At 38.4% G+C, this 22450-nt stretch overlaps 1 protein-coding gene across 10 annotated transcripts in view; it reads left to right on the forward strand.

Moving 5' to 3' along the window:
- The window catches only part of LOC148356381 (sodium/potassium/calcium exchanger 2-like), a 67764-nt gene that overhangs the window by 29517 nt on the left and 15797 nt on the right, over nt 1-22450 (forward strand). For 4 of the 10 annotated variants that reach the window (XM_088348642.1, XM_088348644.1, XM_088348640.1 and 1 more), the window contains 4 exons: nt 1623-1731; nt 9041-9055; nt 13109-13159; nt 19597-19695. In XM_088348642.1, the coding sequence (XP_088204768.1) occupies nt 1623-1731; nt 9041-9055; nt 13109-13159; nt 19597-19695 (274 nt within the window). The remainder of the gene's footprint in view (nt 1-1622; nt 1732-9040; nt 9056-13108; nt 13160-19596; nt 19696-22450) is intronic. The other 6 variants (XM_088348649.1, XM_088348650.1, XM_088348648.1 and 3 more) reach the window with 3 other exon arrangements.

Below are 22450 nucleotides of genomic sequence, written 5' to 3' on the forward strand. Positions count from 1 at the left end.
GTGCCTGTTGCGTAGGAGTCGGATTTGGGCACAACACCGGCTCGGGAGCTTTTATACCCGTGGTCCACACAAGAAAATGACTCAGAAATGACGCGATGAGGAAGCGGAACAGTCGCCGGCGTCTGTTTTGCGGGCATACCACCGATGAACAGCGGGTTGGCCAATTTTGCGCATTTTCCATCGCGGGCAACCACGGGCAAAAAAAAAAAACGCAAAATTTTAGCCGTGATTCAGCCGCAAACGGCTGTTTGACCGGCCCCTTAAATAGAAGGGAAGCCAATCTGTCAACGAGCCGCAGCTGGCGCCACACGGGTGGGGCCAATTGGGCGCCATCGCAACAGTGACACGGGGTTGGGTATCTAATACTTCAATGGGACACACTTGAAAATAAGAGGTGTAAACAGGCACATTCCTGAATGCCAGTAAAAAGTTAGATGGCCACATCAAGACAAAAAAACAACTCATATCTCTGTTCACTAAATACAAAACTGCTCTCCTCAAGCAAAGGTTGAGCGCCTTGAGCAAGACTCCTCCCCGTAGGGGACTAGGCCATCTGAAGCAGGACAATACTCCTATGGACAATTAATGTATAAAAATCCTAACCTAGACTCATGGAAATCTGGTACGTTTAGACTGATTGGGAAGCCCTGAATTGGTAATATTGCATAACATCAACTGTTGGTTTTTTTGGCCACCATTCTCTCAGGCGAAGAACCATTTCGGACTGAACTCAAAATGCAACTCTGGGGCTTCATATTGAAAGTAACATGTCCATTTTATTATCATTTCCGCAGGTTCATCTTCGGGTTTTGTGATGAAGGGGATTAAAAAAAATCCTATTCCAAGATGTAGCATGATTGAAGAAGGCAAATACAGTGCTACCATTTGGCAGCGTTGTCCTTCTTCAACGTGATGGTTGTTCTCACCATTCTCATTTAGCAATTATTTCTTTCTTCAAATGGATTGTTGTCGTCACTGTTTTCCTCTATCACAAACTTTTACACTACTTAAGATAAAAAGGGCAATAAAACACACTAGATTACAATCAATTATCAGCCATTGTTACCTGACTGACTATCCGGATTTGTTCAGATACAGAGTCACCCAAGTACTGAGATATTACCAGGGTTGGGTAGGGTTACTTTAACTGGATTACTTTGAATTACTTTTGGATTACTCCAATGCTAATATAAGACAAAAAAAACTAAATATGAATAAAATGACTAAATTTTGTGCAGGCTTAGGGAGTATCGGAATACATGGAATGGCAAAAATGATGTTGGCAAGCTGTTTGGATTTATTTTCATTTTTTTTTCTGTCGCATTTTGTTAGTTTTGCCAGAGATCAAAGAGATTAAAGCCAGGAGAGAAAGCTTACCACGTGTTGTGAGTCATCATTTTATTCATATTTAGTTTCTTTTGTCTTTTATTAGCATATTTGGTATTGGAGTAATCCAAAAGTAATTGAAAGTAATCCAGTTAAAGTAACCCTACCCAACCCTGGGTGTTACTACAAATCATTCCGCTTTTGGCTGGACTAATATATTTGATGGGTATGTTCAGATGCTACAGATATGGCCTTACCGTTTGTTGTGTTCTAATTGCATCTACGTCTCCTACCAGGCAAGACCTCGGCTTCAAAGGGGGGGCAGCTCGGCCTCTCTGCACAACAGCTTGATGAGAAACAGCATTTTCCAGCTCATGATTCACACCTTGGATCCTTTAAGCGAAGGTGAGCTCATCGTTTCCAGGAAATTGTCTGCACTTTGCCTGTTTATGAATTCATAGTTTAATAGACGAAGTAAGGAGAGAATACATCGATCAATTTTGAGCTTTCAAGGAGAACAGGACTGGATCATACCCGACCCTCATGATTAAAAAATCCAACTGTTTTAAGGGTTCTCAAAGGTGTGCTCATTGTTTTCCAGGAAATTGCCTGCATTCAGACTGTTGATAAATGTATAGGTTAATAGACGCCCGAAATAAGTGGAGAAAATATCAGTTAGTTTCAAGGAGAACAAGACAGGACCATACAAAACCTGTAAATCTAAAAATCTAACATACAGTATTCTAAAGGTCCTCAAAGGTGAGCTCATCGTTTTTTATCGTTTAGCTGCATTTCTACCTATCTATTTATATACCAGAGCCATATCCCCTTAGTGGGAGCTGGCTAGAGTCAAGAACACACAAATTCACCGACCATTCATTTCTCTTCCCTTCCTGACATCTAACATTTAGCCCACAGCACAACAAGGGTTAAGTTGCTGTGCCATGCAACTCTGCATTTTACCTGTTGATACATTTATAGTTTAATGGACACACAAAATAAGTGGAGAAAACACCTCTGAGTTTTGAGCTTTTAGGGAGAACGTGACCATAAAACCCCCCAGATGTAGATATCCAACCTGTTCAAAAGGTCCCCGAAGGTGAGCTCATCATTTCCAGGATATTGTCGTCACTTTGGCAGTTGATGATCATATAGTTCAATAGACACACACAATAAGGAGAGAATACATCAATGAATTTTGAGCTTTCGAGGAGAACGGGAAATTACCATTCAAAACCCTCAAATGTAAAATCCAACCTGTTCTAAAGGTCCCTCAAAGGTGAGCTCATTGTTTTTCAGGAAATGATCTGCACTTTGCCTTTTGACAATATCATAGTTTAACTGAAACTCAAAAGATGGAGAGAAGACATAAATTAATTTTCGGCTTTCAAAAAGAACCGCCCATTTCAAAAGCTCTTCTCTGAGCCCTCTCTTTTTTTATTAAACTCTGCCAGGTTGCAAAACCAGACCAACCTCAAAAGGTGTGATAATCTAAGAACAGAAACATGATTGGCCTCCCTGTGTGATCATGGTCAGGGACCAACCACAATTATGCAAACAGCAATGCATGATTGGAAAACAATGTTGTTACTACGAAGCAGTTAGCATTTAGCCGTTAGCATGACTCGTTAGCATGAATCCCTTAGCATACCGCGTTATCATCTATCCGTCAGCATAATTTGTTAGCATTAAGTCATTAGTTTTTAGATGTTAATATGAACTGTTAGCTCATTGCCGACAGTGTTTACAGCTAGCTTGAGCTAATATAGTAGTTTGCATTCTTTCGTTGCCTCCTAGTGAAAAAAAAAACATTAATTAAAAAAAGTTAACATTATTAAGCATTTTTTAGGTCGAGGAATTTGCTATTATTTTACCTAACATGAGCCTCACCAAGAGGGGTTTTGCATTATTGTCTGCCATCTTGCTGTTCTAAAAACATTTGAGATAGGCTGTGCATAACAATGAGAGGAAAAATGCTGCGATTTGGTCACTGTTTATAGTCTTGTGCTTCTTAGCACTCGTTTATGGTTACATTACACAATACAGCAACATCTCGTTGTCAAATAATATAAAATGTGCCTCGAATATTATAAGAATTTTTTTGTGGAATTACCTAAATTGATGAGATTGTTTTGCTTAATATAATTCAATTGTGTTTGGTTATGCTGTTTGTTTTAATACAATGATGAATTGCATTATTTTTTCCTCATATCGCCCATCCCTCTGCATTTTTGTTTTGCATCGTTTCAACTTGAATGTAGCCACTCCATAACATTGGAAATTCCACAATTCAACGGCAACACTCCCAGACAAGGTCAAAAAATCCAATACATGTTTGTCCCAGGGGATTCTCCTCAAACGACTTGACCAGCCAGGCTAGGAATGAATCAGCTGGGTAGAGATTAGCTGCCCGCCCCGAGATGGGCTTTAAAGTGCCCATTAACATGTATCAATTGGACAGTGCATCCCTAAGTAGATCCATCAATCTGCGTTGGCGGTCCAAAATAGCAACAAAAAAAACCACGTCGTGGGGTGTTATTTGTTTTTAATGCACGTAAATGGACTGTACTGAAAGGCTAAACATTCCTAGCACAGTTTGTGGCGTAAATCGAGCCTTTAATCTGCCTAGCTGATTCAAAATACAGTAGCAATGAAAAGAAATCACAAAAAAGGAGATCCACCTAGGCGTTTAAAAATTTTCTAAAAAGAAAATTGCAAAAAAAGGAGATCTATCAATCTGACAAGTTGATTCAACATTGTGAAAAATGCAAAAAAATTGTCACACCCCAAAAAATTCAAGGCTGTATATAATTTGATTGGAAGGCAACACATTGTCAGGACCAGCACAAAGGGTAGACCCAATTGCGTAACGTTTCTCACATGTTTATTGAGATAGAGAGAAGAAGGACAGCGCCCGCGATCCGGTGCTCGCTAGACGCGGGAAGCAAGTTGCCTTCGCAATCGGATCGTGATCCAAATACGGAAGTGGATCTTCCTTAGCGGGAGATGGCGGTGTCAGGAGCGGAAAAACAGGTCGAGAAACGGGTCGTAGGCCGGGACAGGAGAGCAGACGTGGTCGGGATCAAAAACTGGGAGATCAGGAACGGACAGTTGGAAAAACGGTTGCAAAAACGAGACAGACGGGAGTCAGGGTCAAAAAGGCTTGCCTTGTAACAACAGAGGTTCGCGGACAGACTGACCACAGGGGAGTGACAGGACTGGGTTTAAATAGGGACAGGGAGCCAGTCAGACAGCACGCAGCGGCTGGCGCCAAATGAACGGGCACAGGTGGTATTATTGAGTAATCATGAAATACATACTGTATTCTGTTCATCTTTACCTAATGGCAAACATTAAGAATGTTTGTGTCATGTCCATCCTGCTCCAGGAACCGCATCTTTTTCCATTATCAAACATTTTTGAAGAAGTCTAAGAGAGCCACCTGGTAGCGCCAATGAGCCGGAGGCCTCTTTTGGGCCCTAGACCATTCAAAATAGTAAAATATTGCAAAAAAGGAAATCCATCCATCTGCCTAGCCATTTCAAAATAGCAATAAAAGCAAAAAAAAAAACGGATAAAAAAAGCAGAAAAAAAAAAAATCAAACAAGGAAATTCACTATTGTGCCTAGGCGATTCCAAAAAGTTCACAAAGCAGAAAATATTCAAAAATGCAAAAAGGTAGATCCATCAATCTGCCTGAGCGATTCATCGTAGCAGAAAAATTAAGGGAAAAAAAAAAAAAAGAGTAAGTACACTGTAATGCAATCTGCCTGGGTGCTTCAAAATATATACAAATTATTTCCAACAAAGTTGCAAAAATTTCCCCAAAAAAAATCTCCTTGTTTCTCGGCGACAGCCCAGAAACCTGAATGATCTAGAGAAGATTTGTGTGGAGGAGTGGGCCAAGATCCTTCCTGCAGTGTGTGCAAACCTGGCGAAAGACTACAGGAAACGTTTGACCTCTGTAACAGCAAACAAAGGCTACTGTACCAAATATCAACATTCATTTTATCAGGTGTTCAAATACTTATTTGCAGCTATACCACACAAAGAATTAAAAAAAAAATCATGTAATGTGATTTCCGGATTTTTCTTTTTAGTTTATCTCTTTCACAGTGGACAAGAACCTACGATGAAAATGTCAGGCCCTTCCATGATTTCTTAGTGGGAGAAGTAGCAAAATAGCAGGATGTTCAAATACTTATCTTCTTCACCGTATATGTCCCAAACGAAAATATTATCACCACCCTCCCTTTGCTTGGCTTTTTGGCTCGACATGAGTAGAGCAGGTGCAGCCCCCCCACACGCTCTGGCTTTTAAGTGGAACACACGTGGTGTGTTTTGTGCATGTATATTTTATGCTAGCTTCTGAAAATATGCTGTCTGGTCTGCGAAAACCAGCCAGGACGTCTGAGGTTCACTCCTTTAAAATGGCAGGACTTTACCTTCGTGCAAGATGATTCAGAATTAAAATTGTCTTTGTTGTTAAGTGAACATTGTTTACAACGAGAATTAAAATAGATAAGTAAGATAAGAAAAAAACTGTTAGGATAAAATGGAAACATTTTTTAAGGTTATGCTTGGAGACTAAGTTGTAAGTGCATCAGAACAGTAGTACAATTACAGTAGCAGCATTATGATGCTGCTACTCTAATTGTAGTAATTTCTAAAAAATTGCAATAATTTTAATTGTAATAATTAATTGTAATAATAATATTAATAGTTTAATAATAATACAAATTGTAGTAATTTCTAAAAAAATTTAATTTCTAGTAAAATTGTAGTAATTTTGTAATTTCTCTACTCTTATTGTAGATCTTATCTACAATAAGAGTAGAGAAATAAAATTTGAACGTACTTTTTTATATTTACAAAAAATGTATTATTTTATCTATTTGGGGTAATCCAGAGATCAGGGAATTACAATAATCTATTTTGGGTGAATCAGGAAAGCAGAGAATTTAAAAAATGTAGTTTTATTGTCGTTAAATACAAACGTAGTAAACACTGTTTACAACGTGGTTAAAAATGGCACTAAAGGATAAAAATGTCATACAAGCCTTCAAAGAGAAAAATAAGATCAAAATAATAGTAGGATTAAGAGGCAAATATTCAGACTGAGCTAACAGCAGCTCTTTTTGAAAGTCTGTCCACCCAAAAAGTGAACTGCACTTTTCTGGCCGTGATCCTTTATCCCTGATCGCTGTGAGCGGGGACCATCAAATCACACTTTAGTCGTGATTATACATAAAATGAGCTGCACCTATGCAATCACGATCTATTGTCCCCGATCACGTATTGCTGCGAGCAGAGGCCGGTAGAGCGCATTTTTGTCAGGCCTGGCGGCTCTTTTTTCCCATTCTGCCCACCAAAAAGTGGACTGCACTTGTGCAACCGCGATCCATTATCCCCAATCCTGATATTGCTGGGAGTGGTGACAGAAGGCACTTTTAACAGGAGGCATACAATTCGGGAGCTTCTAAAGTAAAATAAACAGTTGTGGCCGCAATCCATTATCCCCAGTCGACCTTTGCCGAGAGCAAGGGGCCAGCAGAGAGCATTTAGACTGGGATAAGTTGTAAGTAACTATTATATGTATATGTATGAGATAAAAATTAAAAGAAAAATGATGTGGTTTGTTCACTTTGAGGTTCCATAGTTTTAATTCATCCTCAAGCTTTTTTAGCACTCATTTTCAGTTGCACAACACAATACTGTGTCAGCTTGTGGTCAAATAATACACACTGTCCCTTTAAAAATATACTTTCACCCACTATAAATAAGCTTTCACTTTACTGATGAGCAACCAAATCCCATCTTTACCTACAGGACCAAAATATAAACAATCTGTCCTAAATATATATATTTTTAAAAGACCTCAAATATTATTTAGCGCCTCCTAGTGGTAAAATAGTACCTCAAATTTTAAATAAACAACTATGTCGATTTCAATTGTAAGCAAAATTACATGAACTATCAAAATAGCAACGATCATAGATCAAGTTTTTTTACATTACATGAGCGTCATCACGTCTGCCATCTCACTGCTAAGGGTACCAGAAAAAAACATAAACCTCACGAAAGGCTGAGCAAAAACATGAAAAGAAAAACCTGGCCTACAGTCAGGTCACCTTGAGTTTCTCTACTTTCTGTTCTTACCTGTGCTTATTAGCGCTCATTTTCAGTCCCACCACACAATACAGCGACATCTAGTGGTCTACTTAGAGGCAGTGTTCCTTGAATAAAATGTGTAATTAAACAACAATAATCAGGAGTGCCACACTCATTTTAGCTCAGGGGCCACATGGAAGAAGAACCATTCTCGCGGGGCCGGGCTAGTAAATCAACAGTATTAAAAGTGTTCCTTAGCTGGAGGGTTGTGGTCTTTTTGGAGGCTCACTTTTAAATTATGATTCAGGGTTGTTAGATTCAATGAAAAAACGATTATTGCGGATATTTTTCCCTTAATAGATTTTTCCATTACTAAGACTAATTCTCTTGGAGTGTTTATTTGATAAAAAAAAAAAAAAAAAAAAACGAAACAATTTAATTCATGTCCACTACAGTTTATTTAACCGAACAGAACTCATGCAGACCTAGAAGGGACAAAAATATAACGCAGACACTAATTTAAATGATTGATTTCTCCTTTTTATTTTATTTTTTCATTTTTACTTTTTTTTTTTTTACCTGAATTTAGGAACTTTGCTTTTATATTTCATATCTATCATAGAAAGGAGTTAAAGCTTCTTATTTGAATTTGTAATTTTTTTGTACTGCCTCAAACAGGGCATCCGTGACTTTTATGTAAGTATAAAAATATTGGGATGAGTTTACTCAATGTTCTGTGGTTGATTAATGATTTTTAGCAACGACAGCTCCAGTGGGAGCTTTGCAAGTGGCACCTGGTTTTGGCGACATCCAAAGGACGTAGCTAAAACTGCAGACCATGGTCTGACACTCATTTTCCTTTAGTGCTTCTCTCAGCATTGTCTTGGGAGCCACAAAAAGGATGTGGTGGGCCAAATTCTGCCCGCAAGACATGGGTTTTACCAAAGTGGTGTGAATAGTGAAGATTCAACATATTCAAGATAAAATCGAAAACAATTTTAAGCCATTTGCAGAACCGTGTTTGATACTTTTTGAGAGAACTGGGATCAGGTTTGGGATAGATCTCCTTTTTTGCAATTTTTTTTTAATGTTTTTCACTATGTTTTTATATGTCGTTGGTGGGCAATCAGCAGCCCAGGAGAGGCTTCCGGCTTACTGGCACTCCCAGGTGGCTCCCTTACACTTTTAAAAAATTGTTTGATAATGGAAAAAGACACGGTTTCTGCAGCAGGATCAACATGACGCAAACATTCATAATGTTTAGCAATGAGCATAGATAAACTGTATTCAGTATGTGTTGCTTTCCAATCAAATTACATAAAGCTTTCAATTTTTTGCTGGTACGACATATATTTGTTTGTTTGTTTGTTTGTTCGTTTTTTGGTCCAATATGGTTCTTTCAACATTTTAGGTTGCAGATTGACTGATCTACTCTTTTAGGTTTTTTTTTTTTTGTGTGTGTGCTTTCTTCGACAATTTTGAATAAATTTAGCAGATTGATTGAAAATTGCGATGTGTGTCTCCCTAATTGATCCCAAAACTCTGTGCTTGTATTGATCTTGTTTCTCTTTATTTCTTCTATCTTCTCTATTCTCCCTTTTAGAATTTGCGGACTCTGGTGAGTTGATTTTAATTGCATCACCCCCCCCCCCCCCCCAATCATCGTAAGCCTGAACTAAAGGCCGCTTGACATCCCTCAATGTGTACATATGTTGACCCATTCATCTTTCTCATCTCGAGCAAACCTTTCTCTCCTCGTATTGGTTGATAGCCAGTCGTTCCGTACTCGTATACGGAGTTCATGTCCCGGCCAGACGCTCGACCTTCCCCAGGATTTCTAATCAATCAACCTGACAAAGGATTAGAGATGAACTGACCCGTGTTTGCAGTCACGCTTAATCCACACCCGACCGTCACACCCCAATCTTTTTCTATTCTTTTTTTTTTTATGCTGGTTTTGCTTGCTCCTAATTTTCAAACCATCAAGAGTAGAGTTTGACGCTTTTTGTTTTTTCCCGTGTTGAAAAACGGTGGAGAACCTTTCTGGTTTCAGCCACCACCCATGCATCTCGCACGCATACTGTAATCCCTCGCTAGTGGGTGCTTTGGGTATTTTGTCACGCCCGGTGTCTCTTTTTTGCCGTTCTGTTGACCAAAAAGTGAAATGCACTCATGCGGCTGCGACCCATGATCCCTGGTCACATATTGCTGTGAGCAGGGCCCATCAAAGTGCACTTTTCTCAGGCCCGTGGCTCATTGTTTTGCTGTCGTTTACACGCAAAATGATCTGCACCCAATCCGTTGTCTCCGATCCCACATTACTGCCAGCAGAGGCTGACACGGAGCATTTTCGGCGAGCTTGGCAGGTCTTTTTGAAAGTCTGTCCACCCAAAAAGTGAACTTCACTCTTCTGGCCATGATCCATTATCTCCGATCGTTGCCAGCGGGGACCATCAAATTGCACTTTAGTCGTTATTTACACATAAAATGAGCTGCACCTATGCAGTCACGATCTATTGTCCCGATCACATATTACTGAGAGCAGGGGCCGGTAGAGCGCATTTTTGTCAGGCCTGGCGGCTCTCTTTTGCCATTCTGCCCACCAAAAAGTAGACTGCACTCCTGCAACCATGATCCGTTATCCCCAATCCTGATATTGCTGGGAGTGGTGACAAACTTAAGGCACTTTTAACCGGAGGCATACAATTCTAGAGCACCTAAAATAAATTAAATAGTTGTGGCCGCAATCCGTTATCCCTAGTCGACCTTGGCTGAGAGCAACGGGCCGGCAGAGAGCATTTCTGTCAGGCCTGATGGCTTTTTTTGTAGTTTTGTACACCAAAGAGTGAACTACACTTGTACAACAGCGATCCATTATCCCCGCTAGCGTACCTTGTTAGCCCTGGCAGTTCCTTTTTGCCGTTATTCCACCTAAGATGAACTCTACGTCTGCAAAATGAACTGTAATCCAAAACGGTCCAAATCGTAAAATTAAATGCACATTTTGGTTTGTGGCTGCTGTCCGCTATCCCCGGCGACTCTTGCTGCAAGCAGGGTCAAGTGGAGCACGTTTTTGTTGCTCTAGGCGACTCATTTTTGCTGTTATTTCCGCATAGTATGAAGTCCACTCTTGTGGTTGTGATCCATTGTCCACTATCCCATATTGTTGCAAGCGGTGACTGCCAGAAGGGACTTTTGTGTGCTCTTCTTCATCTAAAATGAAATGTGTGGTTGTGACCTCAAACCATTATCCCCGCTCAACTATTGTTGCAAGCAGGGGCTGGCAAAGAACTTTTTTTCCAGTTCAGGCTGCTGAAGCATGCCACTGTAACCTGCCTAAAATGGACTGCACTGTTTGGGCCGCAATCCATTATCCCCCGTCGACAGCGAGGTCCGAGAGAGCAAATTTGCACCATGCGTGTTTGGCTTTTACTTCAATCCTTTTTTGCCGAAAATAAACTGCACTCTTGTGGCCACGATCTACAATCCCAGGTCGTTTAAATCAAAGTACAGTTCTAGTCCCAAATTAGCCGCGATAAAAGGGGGATTACAGTACCGGTACTCTGTTTTTCTTGCTGTGCACAAACTCGCGCAAGGCAAGTGAGAGAATCAATGCTAAAAGCTTTTTTTTTCCTGCTTCGTGCTGAAGCGAGACACACACAAGCGTTCGCATGCACTCACTCAAATGGCTCGGCAGAGGTTTTAGAGGGCATCCTGCAAGGACAAGAGGGCCCTTGGTAAACAACAACAAGCCCTGCCCACAAAAGCTAGACTCGTTTTGAAGGTCTGATTGGTACTTGAAGAGAAATGACAAATTATGAAGCATGAACATAATTAGGTTTATAAAAACAATTCCTCAATATTTATTATTTCTTCACATATTCCAATACCAAATTCGTTTTCATACATTTGCTAATAGATTTTAGAGATTCAGTGATACCTTAGTACTGAGCCATAATCCGTTCTGGATCTGTGTTGGATCTTTTCTTGTACAGAAACATGTTTTCTCATACAAAATCACGGTATTTATTTTTATACGCTCTGTGTATTCAAAAATACTCCAAATATGAATAAAACGTGTACCTGTACAACCATAAATACCCAAAATATGACTAAAATGTGTACCTAAATAATGATAATTATCTAAAAGTACAAAAATAGTGCCACGACCAGAACAGAATCAGGACCCAATTTCGTAACGTTTAGCGCCAGTTTTATTGAAAGACGAAGGGTTGCGCCCACGATCCGGTGGTCGCTGGACGCGGGAAGCAAGTCGCTCTCGCACTCGGATTGTGATCCAAGTACGGAAGTGGATCTTCCGTAGCGAGCGATGGCGGTTTCAGGGACGGAAAAACAGGTCAGTAGCCGGGACAGGAGAGCAAAAACGTGGTCGAGGTCTGAAAGGAGTCCTAAGCCAGGACAGGAGAGTAGACGTTAGTAGAGTTTTTTTGTTTTTTTTGTTCAAACGATGTAGCAAAAAAAACTCTTCATTTTTGGGGTCAAACTAGTGCTGTAACTATTGATTATTTTAGTAATAACTGATGAATCGGGTTGAAAATTTTGTTTTAATTTCCTCCTCTGGTCAGATATTGAAGTATTGGAAAAATGGAAATATAATCAAGAAAACAACAGAACATTATCTAATTCAAAACTATACCAAATACAAGTGTTTGTCAAATAGCCTAACGATAAACAAAAATTCATACAAATGCATGATATACATCCGCAAATATATAAAATGCTTTTTTATATAGTCTAAAAAAGAGAAGCAACATCGGAGGAGAATGCGAGAACTTCGTCAGATGTCATCTTAATGCATATTGAATATTTTTACACAACACTTTGAGTCGGATTTTGGTATCTGAAAGAGATATAAATATATTTAAACTTGTATGGATAACCTCGTGGATCAAAATACGTTTTCGGAGCGCCCTCTTCCGGACCAAAGTACTCCTAAAAGTTTTGTACTGAGTGGTGCGATAAAAGATAAAGAATGAATAATGAAATTTTTAGCCAACGCTTTAAATCATCAATTTTATCGATGCGTTGTTGCAGCCCTAGGTCAAAAACTGATCATTTCGAATACCGGTGTATCACTGTAATGCATTTCAAAATTTTCTTTCTGTATATGTCAATTTGAAGCATCAGTGTGGATAATATAGTGCCCCTTAATGGTGATGAAATACACAATTATAGGGCTGGGGAATACATCAAAATAGCGTTCCGAATTTCAGTACGAATGCCGCGGCAAAATGATGCGATTTTATACTAAACATCGATTGCTGTACAGAAGTATTACTGTAAATGAAGGTACATGTAAAATAATATTGTTTTGTTGACTCAAAAAATATGTCAGTGACCGCAAAGAGTTCAATTATTTCCAAAAACACTTGGAAAAAAGCTAATTAGACAAACACAGAAATGACAATTAACTGGAGAGGAGAGAATGACTCCCCTTTTATTTTTTTGGCTTTTAGTTTTGCACGCTCGCCTGCAGATGTTTCCTCTCATCACACAGACCTGTCAGTGTTGTTGGGCATCAAGAGTTTTTGTTGCCGCTTGGCATTTTTTCCCTTTTTCGTGTGCGTTTGTGTTATGTTCACTCTTTCCTTTTCTCTGTGTATGTTATCCTTGCCCTCCCCTCCCCTTGTCTTTTGCTGTGGCCTTGTAGAGCTTGGGACTTATGGGAAACTAAAATATTATCACTCAATGACGGAGGAAGGTAAGATTTGAAAATTCTCAATCAGTTGTGGCATATTATTATTTGTTTTTTTTTCGCCTTATTCATCATGAACATCTCACTATACGTATTTTAGTTGGTTTTCTTTCTTTATTTTACTCTTCTGCTGGTGCAGCTGCTCATCGTTGATGACATTTCACTAGAAAAGTGGAAATTGTGTGCATTTTAGTTCTCAACACTGTCTCAGAAAATGAGAGGTTTGTGATAGTTCTTTATTTTCTGTAATTCAAAATAATAATTTCATATATTCTGGATTAATTACAATTCAAATAAAATATTGCAAGTTTCTTATTGTTTTACTATTTTAACTGTGGCGGCTACTGTAATACCTTGTTACTTTGTACTTCATACTTTGCTGATTCAGAACATCTTGGCTTAAAAAATATTCAGTAATTCATTATTCCCGAGTGCATATAGCTGCGTGCAGGTGCCGGTATAATGTATTTTTATCAGGTCTGGCGGCTCTTTTTTTACTGCTACTGTCTCTCCTCATAAAATGAACTGCACTCTTGCAGAAATGATCAATTATTCCCGATCTCATATTGTTACGAGTAGGGAGCAACAGCAGTTCTGCCTGAAATGAAATACACCCGTGTGGCTGTGTTCCATTATCCCTGATCAATAGTTGCAGAGAACAGGGCTTGGCAGAACGCGATTTTGCACTTTTTGCATATTGATATTGAGATTACAGTATCCGATTACAAAATATAATAATATTATTTAAAAAAAAACAGTAGGTGGAATACATAATCAGAGACATTCAAATAATAAAAGGCTTGCAAAAGATGATTTGTCATAAATCCAGAATAAATGACATTTTGTTATTTCTAATTACATTCCAGAAAATAACGAACTTCATCACAATATTGAATTTTCCTCAGACAGTCCTGTATTATCATTGGGGATTATCTTCACTCATCTGAAATGGAAATGATACCAGGTACGGATACCTCAAATACTTTGATTAAAGATGTTGAGATTTTTTTTAAGTAAAGAACATTTCAAACAAAAATCATGACATGAAGGAAGATCAATCTGAGTACTCTCCTAGAGATGACTCGATCTAGATTTTTGAGCATCCAATCTGTTTTCTAATTTTATGTATTATTGTTCCCATACCATTCTAATCACTCTGTTATTTGATACTTTTTGGCATGATGATTTGATGATGATAATGATAAAGAAGCCAATCTGCTTTTCTCCATTTTGAAAATTCAAAATTGTAAAAGGTCATCCTTAATTTATACAACTCATACTTCCCACTAAAAATGTCACGAAAGGAAAAAGTTTTTTTTTTAATTCTGTAAATTTATCATAAAATTGATCGTAAAACAGCTGGATAAGCCACCACGGTGAGTTTTGATACCTGGTATCATTACTAATTGTCATGATTGTTTTTGAGAGCATGTGTAGTGCTTATGTACCACTATGATTGTTCTGTACACATTGCATGCTGGTAAAAAAAAGACAATTACTGTTATCCCTCATTTATCGCAGTTTAATGGGGACCAGAACCTCTACAATATGCTAAAATCAACAAAGTTCCTACTCCAACACATTTTTAACCTGAACTCAGCCTTCCCCCATTCGCAGCAATAGTTCACCGGAGATAATGGATCGATGCTGCAAAGGTGCAGTTCGTTTTAGGCAAAAATAACACAAAAAGAGAGCCAACACGCAAATATGCTCTCTCGGCCCTAGCTCTCAGTAATACTTGACTGGGGATAATAAGACGGGCCACAATGGCACGCTTGAGCAGACTGGAACACAAATGAAAAGGCGCAATGCCAAAATCCTGCTCCCATCAAAAGTCACTTGGGGATAACAGGAAATAAAATGTCCATTTTCTTATAGATGGGCCGGAACAGCGAGTATTCTAAAAAGTGACTTCTATCACACCCCTGCTTGAGCAATAGCAGATCGGGGATAATAGATCTCTCCCGCAAAGGATGGAATTCACTTTTAGTTGAGAGAGCCGCAAAAAAGTGCACTCTGCTGACCCGTAATCACAGGAACATGTGACTGGGGATAACGGATAGCAGGACATTTTTCAACCTGCAATGCACTGGGCAGTTAACTATGAAGGGTAAAGTAGAGAGGGATTACAGTACTACCACACCGGCTTTTATTTTTTAATTTCGTTGGCCAAGAAATGCATCACCTTAGTTCAAATCTTCCACTGGCATCTTCGGCCAAAACATTTTTTGCTTCATTTTCTTGGTTGGAGTGAGTCATCTACATAGAACTTTTGGAAGAGGCTAAGCTCTAGCTTGAAAAGCTTAAGAGTGACAACTTCAGGCTATTTTTACCATTCTTTTTATATTCCTCAAGTTTTGACACACATTGCGTAATTCCATTACTCACTTGCTGCCAGCCCTGTAACAATATGACGTCTACAGCCATCAAAACATTTTAATTTACTTTGACTTATTCTGGTAGGAAAATGTAAAGTATCTTCCTTAAAAAATATATAAATATTTGCTTGCAGTGACAGTGTTTTTTAGAATTCTTAAAATGAGAGAAAATTTTACAATTTGCCATCTTAAACAAACGTACCTATTTTTTATTTATTAACATAAGAAAAAAATCCAAAACAGAATAAAATAAGAAAGAAATATACAGTGATACCACCGTCCTCGCCCATCAACTGTTCGGGATCTGTGTTCCAGTTCTGAAACTTTTATTATCGCACAAAGTCATAGGATTTATTTTTATAGGTTGTTAGGCACTGCAAAATATGAATAAAACATGTTCTTAAACAATATATAAACAATATTAAACCTAATAATGAAAACATCTCAAACAATTTTAAACCATTTACTGTACCTTTGAACAGCAGTTCGTTGGCAGACACCATTCTCATATTTTGCAATCATTCCCTTCTTCAACTCGATCGTTATTGTTCTTGTTTTCCTCTTTTCCTGCCCCTTATCACTTTCGTTCTTGGGAGCCATTAGCATCGGCAAAAAAAGGAGTTAAACCATAGTCGGTTCTTAAAGCATGTTGTCAGACTCTGTTTTTGGAAATTCTACTAGCTGACCGGGCAAGGATAGCCAAGATGGCCCCCTCGGCTCACTAGGCCTCGTCTTCAGCTTTGTTTGAGTTCCGTTTTTGTTAAAACAGCTGCAAAAATGACTTTGATTTTTGGGTTCAATACCGATTTGATCGAATACAGAGTGGTTGATGTACCGAGGTATCACTTTTGTCGTTTTCGGCATAGTAGTGTGACCTGTCTTTTATCAGTATTTTGAAGTAAATCACAATTTAAACATAACTTATGTTAAATCCTCAGTTTAATTATTGTAATTGTAATTATTGTTATTATTGTTGTTATTATTATTGTATTCTTTTGGCTTTATTATTGTATTGTTCTCAGCTCAGGGATGCTGCTGGAAATGTGAATTTCCCTTAGGGGATGAATAAAGTATCTATCTATCTATCTATCTATCTATCTAATAACAAAACCCATTCATAAATCGAGGAATCTAACCCCATATTTATAATTTGTATTGATACTTTCGAAGTCTGGTGAATTGAGGACTACAGACCACACCTGAATAAAAGCCGCATGCGCAAATGAAAGAAAGAAACTCAGCTTGTGGTCTTGTACTGATTTTGGTCAGTACAGTACATTGAGTTTTGTTTTATAATTTTTGGGCGCACTCTTGTGTATATGGTAATGCCAATTTATTATCTATTTGTTGCTGCGCTAGTTGATTAAAATTGACAGCTGTGGACAAAATCTACATACAACCAGCTTTTAACACTATTAAAAAAATAAATGTCAGTGAACCCTGGCTATAACGCAGTTCACTTGTATTTTTTTTACTTTACTGATTTGCATGGTGTTCTGCAGTTGACAATACAGGAGTTATTTATTTCAAAAAGTTAAGTTCATTTAATAAACCAATTATTACCCTGCCCACAATTATTACGCCTGTAAAACGGCTGTGTTCTTCTGGTTTCAATGCATATTTAAATAAAAGATCATTTAAAAAAACAAAATCTGTAAAGAAATCTCTTAGATTTCATTCATTGGTCCCCTTTATAGAAATTCACTTCCACAAACTGTACCGGGAAAACAACAGACATTACATTCCACAAAAAAAGGAGAATGACAAACATACATAACAGTGGGACAATGAGGACAGACGGATTGGATTGGATGGTAGAAAGGTAATAGCAGAGGGGATCAGGCTTTTCCCAAGGCAGCACAATGTGTTACTCTTGTGTACTAGACATTTCCCCGCTGATTTTTTTAAATTAGAGAAATGGACTAGAATTATTCAATTTTTATGGAAGTTTAAGCCAGAAGTAGTGTGGTTTGTACAAAAAAAGTTTTTTTTTTGTTTCTTTTTTTTATTTGTGCATGTATTTTTTTTATCAGCTCCACTCTGCAGTCAAGAATTTACGGTATTTGCACAATGCATTTTCTTCCGTGCGCTTTGAGGTCAAGGCCAAAGTGTTAAGTGTAGTTGTTGACACAAAAAGCAAACAATGGAAAAATGATGTGCGTGTAGCGCCTAACGATTTTGCCAGAAGGTCACAGACGACAGCCCACATGGTCGAGCGAGCGCAGATCGACATTGACAGCATCAAATGGCTTTCGAAAATGAAAAAGCAATCGATCGTCAAACATGCTCAAACCTTGCACCAAAATTGGTTTCACGTCAGGGGAAAAGCACCGATTCATGACGTCGGTTCATCGAGATCATGGCGAGAATACGAAAGGCTCGCGTGAAAACGTCGTCGCCAGGTCTCGATTTTACACCGGCTTCGTATCGACGCCTCGTATCACTGTTGTGCGTCATCGTTTTTTTTTTAGGAACCGATGGCTGTGATCCGGCCAAGATGGAGGCCGCGTGAAAATGTTGTCGCCAGGTCTCGATTTTACACTGGCGCTGCACGGATGCTTCGTGTCACTGTTGTGCGTCAGCGTTTTTTAGGAATCGATGGCTGTGATACAGCCAAGATGGAGACACAGTTCGGGGTCATTTGCTCAAATCAGTTGTTTGAGTAGCTCGCTCATGTGAAAATAAAAACAAGAAAGACTAAAAATTAAGGACAAAGAATGTGCTAAAGTATTTGCCACGTGCCATTTTGGGTAAACTTGCACATTTTAAGTCTATTATATGCAGTATATCCATATTTCCGCTACTTATCCTCATTAGGGTCCCGGGAGTACATATACATATGTGTATATATATATATATATATATATATATATATATATATATATATATATATATATATATATATATATATACAGGGTTGGGTAGGGTTACTTTAACTGGATTACTTCCAATTACTTTTGGATTACTCCAATACCAAATATGCTAATAAAAGACAAAAGAAACTAAATATGAATAAAATTACAAAAATTTGTGCTGGTTTGGAATACATGGAACGGCAAACATGATGTTGGCAAGCTGTTTGGATTTATTTTCATTTTGTTTCTGTCGCATTTTATGTTAGTTTTGCCGGCGATCAAAGAGATCAAAGCCATGAGAGAAAGCTTACCACGTGTTGTGAGTCATAATTTTATTCATATTTAGTTTCTTTTGTCTTTTATTAGCATATTTGGTATTGGAGTAATCCAAAAGTAATTGAAAGTAATCCAGTTAAAGTAACCCTACCCAACCCTGTATATATATACATATATATATATATATATATATATATATATGAACATATGTATGTACATATGTATGTACATATATATGCATGTATATAAATAAATATGTGTGTATATAGATACATATGTGTGTGTGTGTGTGTGTATATGTAAGTGTATTTTTTAACTTTATTATTAGTATATATTTAAGTAAAGGGAAACAGATGCATAATATAGCTCATTTCACAGAACGGTCTATGGAAATTAACCAATCACAATAAAGTTCATTGTTTTCTGTCATAAAATCAGGATTCACAAACCACTAGTCCAATTATACGTTTTCCCCATACTTTACACCTTTTTGATCATTTCAAGTATGCCGTAAAACAAGCGCTTGAGCTGAGATGAGCAGGATCTTCCAAGTCTATCAAAAATAATCCAAAAAAGGCAACCTTAATGAGTTACAGGACAATGTTTTGTTGGATTCAAACAGTCAAAATGGCTAACAATTACTTTTATCCTAGGATGACAATGAAATTAAGAAATTTTCCTCACTAAAGTGTCATCTTTGTTTGAGCCAGTTCTAAAAGAAACTAATATGACCAGCCCAAGCCTCTTCCGTTTACAAAATAAAACACAACTGAAACCATGAAAAAGCCTTACAATCGCGTTATTCTCGCCGCCATGTTACACAGAATGATGCAGCTTCTTCTATTGTCGTCATCTTCTGAGTCATCGCCGTGTCTATTCCTCCCTATTTATAGGGGAAAACCCCCATTTGTGACTGCCATTAACTGTTTTGCAGGGAAATTCAGGGAGAAAGCATCCATTCTTCACAAGATCGCCAAAAAGAAATGCCAGGTAGAGGACAGCGAGAAGGCCAATGGAGTCGCCAGCCGTTCAGGTGCGGAAATACATTTTTGAACCAAGCCGGAAATATAAATTAACTCTCTTTTCAGTTGATCTTTGACTGTTTTTTAAGTAGTATGTGGTCGCAAATATTATATTTGCAAAACCTGGTCTTTTTACTACAACTGATTAAGAAGAGGAACAAAAGTAGAAAAAATGGATACATGCAATAGCGTCTGTAATTTTTTTAGGCAGGCCTTAAGAGGTTACCTTGGCATTTTACATTTTTTTTAAAGGGACGTTGTGTGGAATTAGCACCTCATAGTAAAAATGTCATTCATTGAAAAAAAACAAAAAACTTATGATTTACATAATAAGCACAAATTCATGAACTATCATATAAACGCGACTTCCTCCTCCGCTGTAAAAAGTGGACAAAAAAAAGCGATCCAACCATTTTCTCAACAGCATCAAGCTTCCCTATTCCACTTTAATTTCAAATGAAACATTTCACCTTTCTTTACACTTTACACTAACCATATTGAATAGATGCACGAGATATTAAACAATAAAAATGTCAAAGTTTTATCGCGCTGGAGATACAGTATAGAATGTTTACACACAAACTAGGAAGAGGAAGCAAAATCTGACTTACAGCAATGTCCGTATGTACCGTTGTTCTTAACTCAATGTTCGTAAGTAGGGGAGTGTCTGTATTCATAACTTAAGCTTCACCGAGAGCAGGGGTCAGGAACCTTTTTGACCCAAAGAGCCATAAAAGCAAAAAATGTTTAAAAAAGAAATTGAGAGAGCCACATCATATATTTTGAGACAAAATTGAAAAAACTGCCAAACACGCTCTCTCGAGAAAAGCTCATTCTTCAGCACATTTTATTTCACTGTGTGTCATTTGATGATTTAATCAAATGTATGAAATGATAATAATGCCAAATCCTGTGTCCCAAATCAATGTAAATATGCCATTTACAATTTGTCTTCCACCTTCAGTTAAGAGTGTTGAGGCAATTCTTTTCCATGAAATTTGTCCTAAATAACGGTTTCAAAACAATGTGCATGCAAAGTTCTTTTGTAAAAATGTCACAAATTACTGCAAACGATAAGCATATCGTCATATTCACTTTCGGTGTAGAATGCACTGAGCGAGAGAGAGAGAGAATGCGCTGTGTGCAGGGATCCGCCCACCTGTACTGCTCACCCAATCAAAGTCGTTTGCCAGCGTTTTTATTTATCAGTTTAAATGGTTTCTTATCAAACTTCTGCATTAAGTTGCTTCGGCTGTATATGGACCAAAATCGGGATGAAATCACTTGACTTTGGAACGCCACAGAGAGATGTGCAATAGTTACATTTTATTTCGGAGCCATACGTACTCATGAAAAGGGCCTTATATGGCTCCCGAGCCATAGATTCCCTATCCCTGACCTAGACGGAGCTGAATCATCTGTCATCTCACTGCTAGGGTTAGGGTTTAGGTTTAGGGCTAGGTTTACCCAAAAACTTTCCGAAAGGCTTGGCCAAAACTGAAAAGATAAATGTTGCGATTTGGTCACTTTGAGTCTCAGTAGTTTTTTTTCTTCCTTGGGATTTTTTTAGCATTCAGTTTCGGTTTCACGACATAATACAGCAATATCGAGTGATCGGATAAAACACACTGTCCCTTTAAGATGACCCCTTCACTCACTCAATAAAAATCCACCTCTTTACTGAACCACAACCAAATTCCATCCTTAAGGGACATTATGTCACCTAGTGATCAAATAAACATAACCCCTTAAAAAAAAAAAAAAAAAAACTTTTGATCGCGACCATGTTTTTGCTCTCCTGTCCCGGCTATCGACCCGTTTTTCCGCCCCTGACACCGCCATCTCCCGTTACGTAAGACCCACTTCCGTGTTCGGATCTTGATCCCATTGCAAGAGCGACTTGTTTCCCGCGTCCAGTGAGCGCCGAATCGCGGCCGCTGCCCTTCCTCTTTCCAAATCTCAATGAATTTGTGAGAAACGTTACGCGATTGGGTCGTGACATTCCCAAGACCCGAAACATTGAATACACAGAGACACACAATGGTTAATATGAAATAAAAACAAAATAATAAATAATGAAAGTAAATTATAATTATGGCAAGGCACAGACTAACCATGTGAGGAAAGGGACCCTCGGGAGGATTTTTCACACTGTTAGGGTCTCCAGCAGATCGCCTGAGGATTTTTTGCCCAAGTGAGTGTCACTTGAAAGCAAAGAGGAGGCGGCAAGAATGGCTTTCATTGCCGCAATCAAAGTGAAGCGGAATTATGCTAACGGTGCTGAATTAGCGCGTTAGCATCTTTATTGGGCGCTCAGATGAGATGAGCCTTATTTAGCTTGGCTGCATTTCATTTGACATAAAAAAGGCCACCAACTGGGGCTTTATCTTGTTTTTTCTCTTCCCTGTGTTAACTTTATAGTTTAAGAAACACCTAAAATAAGCAGGGAAGACGTCAATGAATTTTGAGCTTGCAAAGAGAGCAAGGGGGAACTGTACAGACCCTCTAGATGTAAAATATCTGGCCTGTTCCTAAGGTCCCCCCCAAGCCCTTACTCTCATAGGTTTCATACCGTAAATCAACCCTAATGTCATGATTACCAATATGCATCACCTGTGCCCGCTCCTTTGGCGCCAACTGCCTCGGACTCTGATTGGCTCTCTGTCACTATTTAAACCCACTCCTATCTTTCCCCTTTTGTCAGTCCGTCTGCGAACCTCAGTTTACACTAGGCAAGCCTTTTTTCGACCCTGTCTCCCACCTATT

Source organism: Urocampus carinirostris, chromosome 11, assembly GCF_059441175.1.
Source record: "Urocampus carinirostris isolate Australia breed hairy pipefish chromosome 11, RoL_Ucar_1.0, whole genome shotgun sequence".
Classification (NCBI taxonomy): Eukaryota; Metazoa; Chordata; class Actinopteri; order Syngnathiformes; family Syngnathidae; genus Urocampus; species Urocampus carinirostris.